Source organism: Vigna radiata, chromosome 10, assembly GCF_000741045.1.
Source record: "Vigna radiata var. radiata cultivar VC1973A chromosome 10, Vradiata_ver6, whole genome shotgun sequence".
Classification (NCBI taxonomy): domain Eukaryota; kingdom Viridiplantae; phylum Streptophyta; class Magnoliopsida; order Fabales; family Fabaceae; genus Vigna; species Vigna radiata.
In genome coordinates this window covers 19,878,362-19,891,847 of record NC_028360.1, presented here as the reverse complement: position 1 = coordinate 19,891,847, position 13,486 = coordinate 19,878,362, and the positions used below count along the sequence as shown (strand labels likewise).

General features: G+C 35.4%; 4 protein-coding genes across 6 annotated transcripts; 3 read left to right on the top strand and 1 right to left on the bottom strand.

Moving 5' to 3' along the window:
• Nucleotides 1–957: 957 nt before the first annotated feature.
• On the top strand, nt 958–4,332 carry LOC111240484 (7-deoxyloganetin glucosyltransferase-like). 2 transcript variants are annotated; one of them, XR_002669975.1, is made up of 3 exons: nt 958–1,806; nt 2,277–3,370; nt 4,222–4,332. XR_002669975.1 is itself a non-coding variant. In XM_014662749.2 (2 exons), the coding sequence occupies exons 1-2, from the start codon at nt 1,239–1,241 to the stop codon at nt 3,218–3,220; spliced, it is 1,512 nt and encodes a 503-aa protein (XP_014518235.1). In that variant the 5' UTR covers nt 958–1,238; the 3' UTR covers nt 3,221–3,419. The 2 variants fall into 2 exon arrangements, 1 of the variants encoding a protein (XP_014518235.1); XM_014662749.2 differs by lacking the exon at nt 4,222–4,332 and having other exon boundaries at nt 2,277–3,419.
• Nucleotides 4,333–4,356: 24 nt separating this feature from the next.
• On the top strand, nt 4,357–6,405 carry LOC106775603 (7-deoxyloganetin glucosyltransferase). The gene is made up of 2 exons (XM_014662751.2): nt 4,357–4,981; nt 5,350–6,405. Exons 1-2 carry the CDS (start codon nt 4,453–4,455, stop codon nt 6,297–6,299), a joined length of 1,479 nt encoding a protein of 492 aa, XP_014518237.1. The 5' UTR covers nt 4,357–4,452; the 3' UTR covers nt 6,300–6,405.
• A 2,051-nt stretch (nt 6,406–8,456) lies between these two features.
• LOC106775604 (7-deoxyloganetin glucosyltransferase-like) lies at nt 8,457–10,370 on the top strand. Of its 2 annotated transcripts, none has more exons than XM_014662753.2 (2): nt 8,457–9,174; nt 9,325–10,370. In XM_014662753.2, exons 1-2 carry the CDS (start codon nt 8,709–8,711, stop codon nt 10,266–10,268), a joined length of 1,410 nt encoding a protein of 469 aa, XP_014518239.1. In that variant the 5' UTR covers nt 8,457–8,708; the 3' UTR covers nt 10,269–10,370. The 2 variants fall into 2 exon arrangements, with proteins under 2 accessions (XP_014518239.1, XP_014518238.1); XM_014662752.2 differs by having other exon boundaries at nt 8,459–9,237.
• Nucleotides 10,371–10,514: 144 nt separating this feature from the next.
• LOC106775606 (nitronate monooxygenase) lies at nt 10,515–13,132 on the bottom strand. Its single transcript, XM_014662755.2, has 6 exons — nt 12,908–13,132; nt 12,534–12,746; nt 12,296–12,391; nt 11,491–11,636; nt 10,902–11,121; nt 10,515–10,819 (listed from the first exon to the last, which is right to left on the bottom strand). Exons 1-6 carry the CDS (start codon nt 13,040–13,042, stop codon nt 10,637–10,639), a joined length of 993 nt encoding a protein of 330 aa, XP_014518241.1. The 5' UTR covers nt 13,043–13,132; the 3' UTR covers nt 10,515–10,636.
• Nucleotides 13,133–13,486: the final 354 nt, after the last annotated feature.

Below are 13,486 nucleotides of genomic sequence, written 5' to 3'. Positions count from 1 at the left end.
AAGAAGAAATAAGTGATCATAGTTTCATAGATTAGGTTTGAATTTAATACCTTGCTAAATGTAAATAGAAAAATAAATAGTCTTTATACAAAATATGCTTTGTTGGATTGTTAGAAATGTAGGGTTGGCTTCTGCAATAAAAGACTGATAAGCCTAAACATTCATTGCAAAGTTTGCTTCTCAAGGAATACAGTAAGCTTATAATATATATAGTGATTTCTACTTTTATATCTTACAAAAACTGATAACATTATAAGTAAAATGTTTCTGTTTCAATATTCTCAGCTAAGCTTCTAGCTAACTTTCATAATTTTTCTTGAAATAATAAGTACCGTTGGAAGCATTAATATTTCATTACAGTGTGCACATGAACTTGTAAACGAAACTACCGGCATACCCATGGTTGTGTATTAATTTTCAGCTAGTGGTTATAATATCCTACTAATTCAACTTATTTTGATGACATTAATTAGTAGTAAGTTATAGTGGGTGGCTCCAAGCTATAGAGTTTACGTAACTGGTGAATACCTGTAAGATTGAAACTTGGTGAGTGGAAACATTAGCAATGGTAGTACAGATCCATTACCACTGATGCGTTGTTCATATCTCTACTTCAGGATTTGTTTTTCCCGATATTTTTTTAATCTCAGTCAGATAAGATAATCTCAATCAGATAAGATAGGCCTGTATAAGAAAGAAACACGCAATGCATGGCCGAGAAACTTGGGAGAGAAAGACAAACGTGGCATTTTCATTGCCATTATCTTCTCTTTACACCCATATCGAAAGAAGAAGTCTTGTCAACTTTGTAAATTTTTTTGGGAAAAGGGACCCAGAAGACTCATGTTTGATCTCACAAAGATAACGATATATAAAATAATAAAGCAGAACCAATGGTAATATACTAATGATCAATTCATAAAGTCTAACTTTGTCATGAGATTTAGACATCTCTGTCAGGCGGTGGTAAATCAGGATAATATGTTCTTTTCTTCATATAGTAAACTTAAGAAATACACAATTTGTTGCAAGTACTGTGTTATCCTAACTCCAGAAATATCTGCAGCCATCATTTCTTGCTGAACATTCACCATAAATTTTCCTTTGAATTAGTTGGGTTGGCAATAAGTAGGTCCATGAATTTTGTCCTTTTCTTGGTGCCGCTCTGGAAAAGTTGTCTATTCTGGTACCACGAGAGATGCTTATATTGTCATTTGTGTTACTCCATGTGAAGATATATGTACAGTCTGTTCTCATCTTGCAAGAGAAGAAAGGAAAAGCGAAAGATGAGTTACATTGCAGATAGAAAGCCTCACGCTGTGGTGACTCCATATCCAGCACAAGGACATGTGACCCCTTTGCTCAAACTAGCGAAGCTGCTTCACCTCAGAGGTTTTCACATAACCTTTGTGCACACTGAGTACAACTACAAACGCATGCTCAGATCAAGAGGTGCCAATGCTCTCGATGGCCTACCAGATTTTCGCTTTGAGACCATCCCAGATGGCCTTCCTCCATTGGAGAACGATGATGTTACTCAACCCGTACCCGCAACTTTTGACTCTATCCGAAAGAACTTCCTTCAACCCTTTTGTGACCTTCTTCATAAACTTAACCATTCTGCCTCTCAGGGTCTCATTCCCCCACTTACTTGCTTAGTTTCTGACGGTTGCATGTCCTTTGCTGCACAAGCTGCTCAACGATTTGCACTTCCTAACGTTATCTGTTGGCCTGCTAGTGCCTGTTCGTTATTGTCTGTTATGAACTTTCCCACCGCGGTCGAGAAAGGTCTCTCACCACTCAAAGGTTGGCGTCAACATATGTACTTTCGTTCTTAAACTCATATGTATTGTTTATTAGCACGTGTTTGTTTGGTACATCTTTAGCACAACGAACAAAAAAAATTTAGTATCCCCGAACAAATATTTAAATTTTGGAAAAAAATTCTTTGACAATTTTTTTTTTTACAATTTTTTTTGAAAACGCAAATTAACGCAAATGAAACGGTAAAATATATATGTGAAAAAGTTGCTAAAAAAAATGTTATTAAAATATTATAATCTCAAATATAACTTTTATTTTAAAAAGTTCAAGTTTTGTCTGTAGACTACTTTTCGTCAAGTAGAACTTTTTACCGAATTTTGTAATTATCTTACAATTTGAACACTGTGATAACTTTCTTATAAACAAGTATCGAAGAAAATAAAGAAAATTTGCCCTGATATCAATTCATACAGGAAGCTTTAAGCAATGGCTTTTGTGTTTATGATATGCAGACGAGAGTTATCGGACAAACGGGTTTTTGGACTCCAAAGTTGACTGGATTCCTGGCATGGAGAATTTTCTGCTGAAGGACATGATTGACTTCTTATGGACAACGGATCCAAATGATGTACTTTTGCAGTTTTTCGTTGAATTTGCAAATACAGTTGAAAAAAACTCAATAATTCTTCTTAACACTTTTGACGAACTTGAGGACGATGTACTGAATGCTCTATCGTTTATTTTCCCTTCTGTTTATCCTATTGGTCCGTTATCTTTACTTTTAAACCAAAGTCCACATCAGCACTTGGAATCTTTAGGTTACAATCTTTGGAAGGAAAATACTGAGTGTGTCAATTGGCTCGAATCCCAGAAACCTGGATCTGTTATTTATGTGAATTTTGGCAGCATCACAGTTATGTCCGCTGAGCAAATGTTGGAGTTTGCTTGGGGTTTGGCCAACAGCAAGAAACCGTTTTTGTGGATCATTAGGTCCGATCTTGTCGCCGGAGGTTCCGTGATTTTGTCTTCAGAGTATGTGAATGAAACTCGAGACAGAAGCCTGATAGTAAGCTGGTGTCCACAGGAGGAAGTGTTGAACCATCCTTCAGTTGGTGGTTTCTTGACTCACTGTGGATGGAACTCGACGACTGAAAGTGTTTCCGCCGGAGTCCCAACCCTGTGCTGGCCATTTTTTGCAGATCAGCCAACAAACTGTAGATATATGTGCAGTGAGTGGGAGATTGGGATTGAGATTGATAGAAATGCGAAGAGAGAGGAGGTGGAGAAGGTGGTGAATGAGTTGATGGTAGGGGAGAAGGGAAAGAAGATGAGAGAAAAGACCGTGCACTTAAAGAAGAAAGCGGAGGAGGCAACAAGACCCGGTGGTCGGTCATACATGAACTTGGACAAAGTAATTAAGGAGGTGTTGCTTAAGGAGAAGACATCATTCGATTAAAGGTTGTTTCTTTTTCATAATGTTCTTCTGGAAGATCTTCTGCTTTACAACCTGTTGCACTGTGATGGAATGGGGGCGGTTTGGAACGCCTTGTAGAACTACCCAAGATCTTCTACTTGACATTTCAAAGTGTCATTCATTCCTATCTTTGTAAGGATATTTACAGACTTTTTATCAATTAATTAATTCTCAGTTTATATATATTTTTTATATAATTCAATATTCTTACGCAATAGGTAAAATGGACACGTGAACAGTACTAGCCACCTTATATTAGATATTATTTTCTATTGTTTAATATTCTGATTGTTTATATTTATTTTTTATTCAGTTATATAATATTATGATCAAATAATTGGTTAGAGATAGCTATTCTATATCTTCACTAACTTACTCTATTAATAATAATTAATTCTATCTTATAAGATATGAATGTCCGGAATGTAGCTAAATAAATAAAGTACGTATGATAGGAAAAGAAAACAAAGATTAGAAATGCTAATGAAATGTTAGGTGCCCAACTTTCCGTAGTGTGAAATGATTTGGTGGCAGAATTTTCACAGCTGCTATTGTTTAGTGATTGAGTTGAAACTTTGTTGAACTAAGTCCAAAACCACACTCGTTACAGATTCTTCGCAATCTGTGATGGAACATGTGCTGAACCATTGAGTGAGGACTTCACAAAAATGAAAGATAATGATCAGAGTTTAAACTTAATTTGACTTTAATGTGAAAAAGAAAAATGTTTTGTAATTCAAAATCAGGAATCATGTATCAACCCAGAAACGATAATCGTTCTGTATATACTCCAGACTTTCAGTATCATTACTATAAAAAAAATCAATCGGTTTACGTGAGATCCGATGACCCTGTCCACACTTTGACTGCTATTATTATTTTTCTGTATCTTGCGTAAGATTTAGTAAAGCCTTCTGCTTATGTCTTCATTTGGTATATTTAATTCATTAAGAAGAGGTTTGTTTGTTGTCTCTCAACTTCAGATTCGCAAATGACAGATGAATATGGTCCTCATTCATTGAATATGAAATCAATGAATCGTCCTCTTCCGATAGCCGCCGGATTCAATAATAATAATGTAGGTCCAACGTCACCGATGATTCCAAAATAATTATTCCAATAAAATATGGTCCTGCAATCCTTAAATTTGAACTTGTATTGCTAGAGTTTCAATTTCTATTCATAGACCATAGACCAAGCATCGAAAGATAAGCATGAGTTACTTTGCAGAGAGAAAGCCACACGCTGTGTTCACTCCATATCCACTTCAAGGACATATAAATCCATTGTTCAAACTAGCAAAGTTGCTTCATCTCAGAGGTTTTCATATAACCTTTGTCAACACTGACTATAACCACAAACGTTACCTCAAATCAAGGGGTCCTAATGCCCTTCGGGGTCTCCCAGATTTTCGCTTTGAAACCATCCCAGATGGTCTTCCTCCTCTGGATGACGATGTTGATGGTGATGTTAGTCAACACATACCCTCTCTCTGTGACTCTATCAGAAAGAACTTTCTCCAACCCTTTCGCAAACTTCTTGCTAGACTTAACCACTCTGCAACTACTGGTCTCAACCCCCCAGTTACCTGCTTGGTTTCTGACTGTTTCGTGACTTTTCCTATTCAAGCGGCTAAAGAACTTGAAATCCCTGTCCTTCTCCTTTCCCCACTCAGTGCTGCTGCATTATGGTCTTTTATGCACTATGGTACTCTGGTTCAAAGAGGAATCGTACCCCTTAAAGGTATACAGTTATGTTCCTCATCTATTGAATATAGTTAGTATCTATATGTAGGTATGATAAAACTTGTTTTAATTTCTTCAAGATTTGCACATGATTGACTTTAGTACCTATAATTTTGAAAGGACAACTTTAGTCCACTTCCTTTTGAACTGTGGTGAATTTTGTGACTGTTTGTCATTTTGACTGGATGAGGAACAAAATTGATCATACAAAGATCAATATACTCTTTTTAGTATACAGGGATTGACTCCATTTTCTTATAATCTTAAGGAACTTAAAACTGCGATTACATTTTTTAATGTACTCCGTAATATGTGTTTTCATATATGGATCTCTTAGCTGCTGGCCTTTGTGATGATGACATGCAGATGAGAGTTATCTGACAAATGGGTATTTGGAAACCAAAGTGGACTGCATTCCAGGTCTGAAAAATTATCGCCTGAAAGACCTGCCTGACTTTTTGAGGACAACAGATCCAAATGATACAATGTTAAACTTTTTCATCGAAGAAACTGTTAAAATTCCCAGCGGCTCTGCTATTGTTTTTAATTCTTTTGATGAACTTGAAAGAGATGCAATGAATGCTATCTACTTTTCCTCTATATTCCCTTGGGTTTATACCATCGGTCCTTTCCCTTTACTTTTGAATCAAAGTCCGCAAAACCACTTGGCGTCTTTAGGTTCCAGCCTTTGGAAGGAAAATACCGGTTGTCTTGAATGGCTTGAATCCAGGGAAGCTGGAACCGTAGTATACGTGAATTTTGGCAGCATCACAGTTATGTCTGCTGAGCAAATGTTGGAGTTTGCTTGGGGTTTGGCCAACAGCAAGAAACCGTTTTTGTGGATCATCAGGCCTGACCTTGTCACTGGAGGTTCCGTGATTTTATCATCAGAGTATGTGAATGAAACTAGAGACAGAAGCCTGATAACAAGCTGGTGTCCACAGGAGAAAGTGTTGAACCATCCTTCAGTTGGTGGTTTCTTGACTCATTGTGGATGGAACTCAACCACTGAAAGTATTTGTGCTGGAGTGCCAATGTTGTGTTGGCCATTTTTTGCAGATCAGCCAACAAACTGTAGATACATGTGCAGTGAGTGGGAGATTGGGATTGAGATTGATAACAATGCGAAGAGAGAGGTGGTGGAGAAGCTGGTGAATGAGTTCATGGTGGGGGAAGAGGGAAAGAAGATGAGAGAAAAGACGATGCAACTAAAGAAGAAAGCAGAGGAGGCAACAAGACCCGGTGGTAATTCATACGTAAACTTGGACAAAGTAATCAAGGAGGTGTTGCTTAAGCAGAAGACATCATTCGATTGAAGGGTTTTTCTAATTGATAATGTTGTGTTTTCTAATATCTTCCTCATTTCAAACTGCCGTTAATTCCTGTTTTCAGTTTATATAAAAGGGTTTTTTTTTTAATGCATCCTAATATTTTGATAATTTTTTTACTAATAAAATGTGTCATTATTTTATTAGTTTGTTAAATTTATATTTAAAAATTCTTTTAAAAAAATCAATCACAAATTATGTGTTTTAAAAAATTAAAAATAGTTGTTAAAAAAAATTCTTTTGAAATAGAAGAATATTATCTTATGCCAGCTTGGTGACCTTAATAAATAAAAATAAAATATTATAATTAAATAATAATTTATAAAGTTATAAAAGGGAGGAAGTAGCATATGCTTTTGAGATTCAGTGGCTGCATGTCTTTTTTTGTTTTCTTCGTTAATGATATGAGACATGTCTAGGATACCTTCCTCGTTTTGGCCGCGTAATTACACTTGTCAGATGTGATAACGTAGGACTCCGACAATGTATTAGGACGGCAATAAGTTACAACTTTTTCACTGTAAGCAGGTTCCAAACTCAAACATAACTTTTAACTTTTAACTATTTATATTTACATTGATAAAATATTATCTTTTTGAATCAAGATTTTACCAATTTATTTTGATACTATTTTAAAATATCTCTTATCAATAAAATATCTTTTATATATATATATATATATATATATATATATAAACTCATATTTATTTTTTATTTGTTTATTTCTTATTTGTTTATTTCTTATTTGTTCTAATGTGAGAATTTTGTTTATATTTAATATTCACTGTGTTTACACTTTCATTTTTTATAGTGTATATTTTTGAAGTGTGAAACAAACGGATTATTTAAATATTAATTTGTTGATTAATATAATTAATCAATTCGATTACGTTTAGATAAAGGTTGAATTGTACCAAATATGATAATTATCATTAATTATAAACATATGGAAGAGAGAAATACCATATGTGTGACAATATAGCGTGAGAAGGTGTTGATATTTTTTTTAAAGAAAAATAATAGAATGATTGATATTTGTATTTATTTCATACATAATATTATAAAAAATAAACTTTTATATTTTAAAAAAGCAAATATATAATAATAAAATATAAATAAATGTAGAAAAATTGTTTGAAAAAAAAATCTATTTTGAGGAGAGGAAGAAATACAGTGTTTTGATATCAGACACGCGAGAGGTGTATTTGAAATTTGAAAGATATTTTGGGACGGTATTTGAAAAGAGACACGTGTTATAAGATGTAAATACGCGTCAAAATTTAAAGTGTGTTAAAATTAATTTATTTAATTAATTTTTATACTTTTGATTATTAGTTTTGTTTGATATTTAAATTATATTATTTCTAGAGAAGTGCACGAGAGAGACTGAGATATTTACAACCTCCATTTTCTTTTACGAAAAGATAAACTCTACACGTATTAAATTGTTGTCAAAAGTCTACTAATCTCTTAATGATAATTAAATGAAATAAGTAATTAAAATTTATTTATATCAAAAAAAAGTGTGACCAGGCTTACATCCAATAGAATGATCGTTAGTAAGATGGAGTAGATAGGCTTGGCCAATTTTGAAAATTATTATATGTATAGTAAGAATATAATTTAAATAATTTTAATTTTTGTATTGTATCATTTTAAAAAATAAAAGTATATCATTAATATTTTAATATAAATTACAAAGGAATTAGGTTTTAATTATTGATTAAATTCCTTTATAGAATTTTCGATATCACAAAGTGGAGAATGGACAGAGTTTTTCTAAATCTTGAATGGTATTGTTCACACATGATTTTTCTTTTGAAAACATGTGGTTCACATATAATTGACTCGCAGGACAACATTATTGAAGGTCTTTGACTTTCTGAAAACTTCCAATATATAATATTAATAATAATGATAATGACGATGATAATAATAATAATAATATGATAAATAATGTAAATAATGTATTATAACAAAATAATATTTTACGTGATTGTCAACTGATACAATCAAAAAGATATGGAAGTACTGAAAATGCTAGAAGGGACGAATTGGTACCCTACCTCACCATTCCCACGTAACAATATCTTCTTTTCATGACATTTTTTAAGAAAAAATGGTATAGTTCAAAAAAACAGCCTTGTTACCTGCGGATGAAGGAATTAGGAGAACCAGTTTCCTTTCGTTAAAATAGTTCTTAATTAAAAGTAAAATGTAAATCAAAATTTGCTGGAAACAACTTTGGCGCAGATTCACAATAATTAAGAGATATTGCAACTGTCTTCATCAGTGTCAGAAAGTTATTGCTGAAACAAAAATGTTGATTGGAGTGTGCTGTATATGTTGAGGCGACGCAGAGGCTAAGAGGCTTTTCCTTCAAAGGGAAAAACGAAGATGAGCAACATTGCAGAGAGAAAGCCACACGCTGTGCTGGTTCCAGTTCCACTTCAAGGACATATAAACCCTTTGTTCAAACTAGCAAAGCTCCTTCATTCCAGAGGCTTTCACATAACCTTTGTCCACACTGACTACAACCACAAACGTTACCTCAAATCAAGGGGCCCTAATGCCCTTCGGGGTCTCCCAGATTTTCGCTTTGAAACCATCCCAGATGGTCTTCCTCCTTTGAATGACGATTCTGATGGTGATGTCAGTCAACACATACCCTCTCTCTGTGACTCTATCAGAAACAACTTCCTCCAACCCTTTCGCCAACTTCTCGCTAAACTTAACCACTCTGCAACTACTGGTCTCAACCCCCCAGTTACCTGCTTGCTTTCTGACTGTTTCATGAGTTTTCCTATACAAGTTGCTCAAGAACTTTCTGTCCCTATTATTCTACTTTCCCCTGTCAGTGCAGGTACATTCTTGTGTTTTATGCACTTCCGTTATCTGGTGGATAAGGGAATCGTACCTCTCAAAGGTATCAATTTATGTTCTTCCTCCATATAATATGTGTATAGATTCGTTCGTTTACGGATCTCACTGTTATTGTGGTTATGATGTGCAGATGAGAGTTATCTGACAAACGGATATTTGGACACCACCAAAGTAGAATGTATTCCGGGTTTGAACAATTTTCGCATGAGGGACCTTCCTAGCTATGTAAAGACAGCAGATCCAAATGATTTCATGCTAGAATATTTCATTGAAGTAGCTGGTAGAGTTCCTACAGTCTCGGCTATTGTTTTTAATACTTTCGATGAGCTTGAGAGAGATGCTATGAATGCTCTCTCTTCTATGCTCCCTTCTCTCTGCACCATTGGTCCTTTCCCTTCGTTTTTGGATCAAATTCCGAATAACCACTTGGCTTCTCTTGGTTCCAATCTTTGGAATGAAGATCCCAAGTGTCTTCAGTGGCTTCAATCCCAGGAACCCAGATCCGTAGTTTATGTGAATTTTGGCAGTATCACTGTTATGTCTGCAGATCAACTGTTGGAATTTGCTTGGGGTTTGGCCAATAGCAAGAAACCGTTTTTGTGGATCATTAGGCCTGACCTTGTTATTGGAGGTTCCGTGATTTTGTCATCTGATTTTGTGAATGAAACTAGAGACAGAAGCCTAATAGCAGGTTGGTGTCCACAAGAACAGGTGCTGAACCATTCATCAGTTGGTGGATTCTTGACTCATTGTGGATGGAACTCAATCACTGAAAGTGTTTGTGCTGGAGTCCCAATGCTGTGCTGGCCATTTTTTGCAGATCAGCCAACAAACTGTAGATATGTGTGCAATGAGTGGGAGATTGGGATTGAGATTGATACCAATGTGAAGAGAGAGGAGGTGGAGAAGCTGGTGAATGAGTTGATGGTAGGGGAGAAGGGAAAGAAGATGAGAAAAAAGACGATGTATTTGAAGAAGAAGGCAGAGGAGTTCACCAAACCCGGTGGTCGTTCATACATGAACTTGGACAAAGTAATTAAGGAGGTTTTGCTTAAGCAAACATCATTTGATTGAATGGTTTTTCCTTTTTATAATGTTGTACTGTAATAATCCATTGATCTTATTTTCTCTGGACTTTCTTTGAAATCGAAATAATGGGTCGGTTACGAGTGCTAATTTGTGTTCTTTGTAGCAGTACCTAATATCTTCTCGACATTTCAAATTTGTTATCAATTAACTAATTTTCATTTTATTATTTCTTTTCTTTTAAATTTTTCCTGCAGTAAATTTTTATGTTAACATTACATTTTTCTGAAGATGAAGCGATGGAAAAACGAAATTTTTATTATAAACTTGTCTTGAAATCGGCACAGTTATTGTTATTTCAAGCCACAACCGTTGTACAGAATTTAAGCATGCTCTCTCACTCGACATTTGACAATCTAGTTTAAGTTTTGCTGTATTATAAGCTGTGCTCCTTCAACTAGCTGCTTTACCACTTCTCCAGCAGGCAGAATTTCCTTGATGAGACCAACACCTTCGCCAGCAAACATCACCATGCTCTCGAGATCTCCTATAGTTGTCACGTTTGGAACAGTACCTGCAAAGCGTCGTATATCTTTGTCCTGTTTCATGCAAAAAGTATAGTCAAACACAAATGTTGTAGAGATAACAGTTGCATATAAGAATGTTAGCTTTGTTACATACCACGCCATTAATTGTTGAATGGCCAATGATGGGTTGGTTGGCTTCGTTTTCTTGTGCCGGAAGCGATCTCCATTCCTTATAGAAAGGTGTCTGCAAGACACGATGAGGAGCACCAGGCCATCTTGCCCTCCCAAACACATCCGTGTATGCAGTCTCATCAAATTCAACCAATTTTCTTTTGTATGTGGAATGAGCATTGCTTTCCTCAGTTGCCACAAACCTGCAAACAAGACTCTTGGCATGAAAACATATATAAAAAGGTGTAATAGTGTCAGAAATAATCTAATTCAAATTGAGATTATTGGGTTGGACATGGAGACAGTGCTGGGAACCTTCGTATATCTGATCACAACTGAAAATGGTTTGTTTTTTCATATAGATTTATCCAAACATATGAAACTTTCTAATAAGTGATTATTTCACTTAAAGGGTACTATATTTTAAAGAAGTTAAAAGCCCCGTTATAGGCTTCAATCATGGAGGCAGAATTATTGATTTAAACACAATATTGTATATGCCAAGATATTACAGCAACGATAGGAGAGCAAGTTAGTGAAATATGATTAATGTGAAAGTAATATTTCAAAACCTGGTGCCTAAACAGACGCCTTGAGCACCAAGGGCTAGAGCAGCAACATAACCCCGACTATCCACAATTCCTCCAGCTGCAATAACTGGTATCTCTCGGTCACCAACCAGATCGACCACCCTTGGCACCAATGTAATTAGACTATCCTGCAATTACATGAAAGGGAAAGCACTTTCTCTGAGTGGCAAAAATGTATAGTAGTAGTGTATTGTACACGATTGAAAAAATATGACTAGCTATGATAAGCTTCAAGGATTGCAAGTATGAGTTTGGTCTCATTGAATACGAATTATCCTGAAAAACAGTATATGAGCATACATATAGTATTAAGGTTTTGAGTTAAAATGGTGTTTTAGCTTTTTTATATGAAAAGCTTAAGTTTGGACTCAAGTAGGAATGTGGTTGAAAGAGTAGTGTGTAAGAAAGAAGACTCACACACCCATTACCTCAAGGTTTTGGGTTGTGAGAATGTTACATATACAGCATCTGCAATCACTACTACTACATAGACTCCTATATCTAAGTACAAGTTGTCCCACTTGAAGTTTTCGTATCAAAGACAGATATGACAGTCAGTGGGACACCAATGTTGTAGTCCATTGCGAATGTAGGTCTTATGTATGGCACTAGCCACTTCACTAACGCTAAAAAATTTAGGTTTAGGGTTTAGAGCCGCTAAAGATTTTTTCTTCCATCTTATGATTGAATTCAAGCAGAAAATTAAAAATTATTGTTAATTATCAACACCAAAACAAGACACTTATAATCTATAAATATACATCAAAATTATTATAAGCATGCACACCTGACCCATTACATGACCACCGGCTTCAAGTCCTTGTACAATTATCCCATCGACACCTGCTTCAATTGCCTGTTTTGCACCTTCAATGTTTCCAACCTGTAATAGGTAAAAGGTTAGATACCAATAACGGAATCATTAATTTGCAGAGCAAATCAAAGGAACGCCAAAATAAGAATATAATCTTCTCTTAGGATTTGTGTATAAGCTATTCGTATAGATAAATGAACAGAAAACTCACTTGAGGAACAACTTTAACCCCAGCGGCGTGAGCCTTATCTACTAACTCCCTTGTACAATCACCCCAGGAAATTTGCAAGACTGCAACTTTTTCTTCCAGAATGACCTTCAAATTCTCCTCAAAGGGAAAGGCTAGTACGACACCAACCCCGAAAGGTTTATCAGTTAAGGTCCTAGTCGTCTTTATGAGTCCCCTCAAATAATCCGGCGATTCCTGTTAGAGTCAAATCAACAAATAAATATTTATGCACCTCAGAACAATTAACTTGTAGAAAAAGATTGTAAATTTACACTGTATATGACAGTTAACAATGACTTGATGCAGGAATTGAAGAACAGAAGGCAGCGATAAGCAACAGGGAAGCATGAGCATACCGAATCAGGGGCCCTAAGAAGACCAAGAGCACCAGCATTGGCAACTGCAGCTACAAGTTGAGGACCAGAGATATCAGGGCCTAATGGTGCCTGAACTATACCATATTCAAAACCCAGTATCCCTCTCCAACCCATTTTGTTCTCTGAGTTTATCTTCCTTTACCAGTAAAAGAATCTGATGAGTGTCATCACCACGATGCACACTACATGTGTGGGGCTTTTAAAAGTAAAAAGTATGTAAGATTACAACATGTGCCTTTCTGAATTTAACGTAAGCAATCACGTACTAGCAGGGCTGTTCAAAATTGTTGACCTGCTCAATCAGTACATAAAAGAAGCTTTAATACGTAATTTACTTTTCTAATTTGTTACATGATGAAAATTGAGAGATGACAAAGCTTGTTACATAATTTAGTTACTCTTTTTAACACCTCTACATCGTAAATTCTTGTCCTGTGGACTTAGCTTACGAACCTCAGAATCAGACAACAACAACTCTTTTTTTAAGGTTAAATACGAAGCAGACACGATTAGCTTAATATACCCAGTAACCCATTTATATTATTTTTATAAACTCAC

What these genes read in the sequence shown, in the direction of transcription:
- LOC106775606 (XM_014662755.2), bottom strand. Translation starts at nt 13,042, where the DNA reads ATGGGTTGGAGAGGGATACTGGGTTTTGAATATGGTATAGTTCAGGCA. An exon ending in TTCTTAGGGCCCCTGATTCG is followed by an intron (nt 12,747 to 12,907) that starts GTATGCTCATGC and finishes TGACTCTAACAG; the next exon opens with GAATCGCCGGATTATTTGAG. An exon ending in GTGGTCATGTAATGGGTCAG is followed by an intron (nt 11,637 to 12,295) that starts GTGTGCATGCTT and finishes ATGTAATTGCAG; the next exon opens with GATAGTCTAATTACATTGGT.
- LOC106775603 (XM_014662751.2), top strand. Translation starts at nt 4,453, where the DNA reads ATGAGTTACTTTGCAGAGAGAAAGCCACACGCTGTGTTCACTCCATAT. An exon ending in AGGAATCGTACCCCTTAAAG is followed by an intron (nt 4,982 to 5,349) that starts GTATACAGTTAT and finishes GATGACATGCAG; the next exon opens with ATGAGAGTTATCTGACAAAT.
- LOC106775604 (XM_014662752.2), top strand. Translation starts at nt 8,709, where the DNA reads ATGAGCAACATTGCAGAGAGAAAGCCACACGCTGTGCTGGTTCCAGTT. An exon ending in GGGAATCGTACCTCTCAAAG is followed by an intron (nt 9,238 to 9,324) that starts GTATCAATTTAT and finishes TATGATGTGCAG; the next exon opens with ATGAGAGTTATCTGACAAAC.
- LOC111240484 (XM_014662749.2), top strand. Translation starts at nt 1,239, where the DNA reads ATGTACAGTCTGTTCTCATCTTGCAAGAGAAGAAAGGAAAAGCGAAAG. An exon ending in AGGTCTCTCACCACTCAAAG is followed by an intron (nt 1,807 to 2,276) that starts GTTGGCGTCAAC and finishes TATGATATGCAG; the next exon opens with ACGAGAGTTATCGGACAAAC.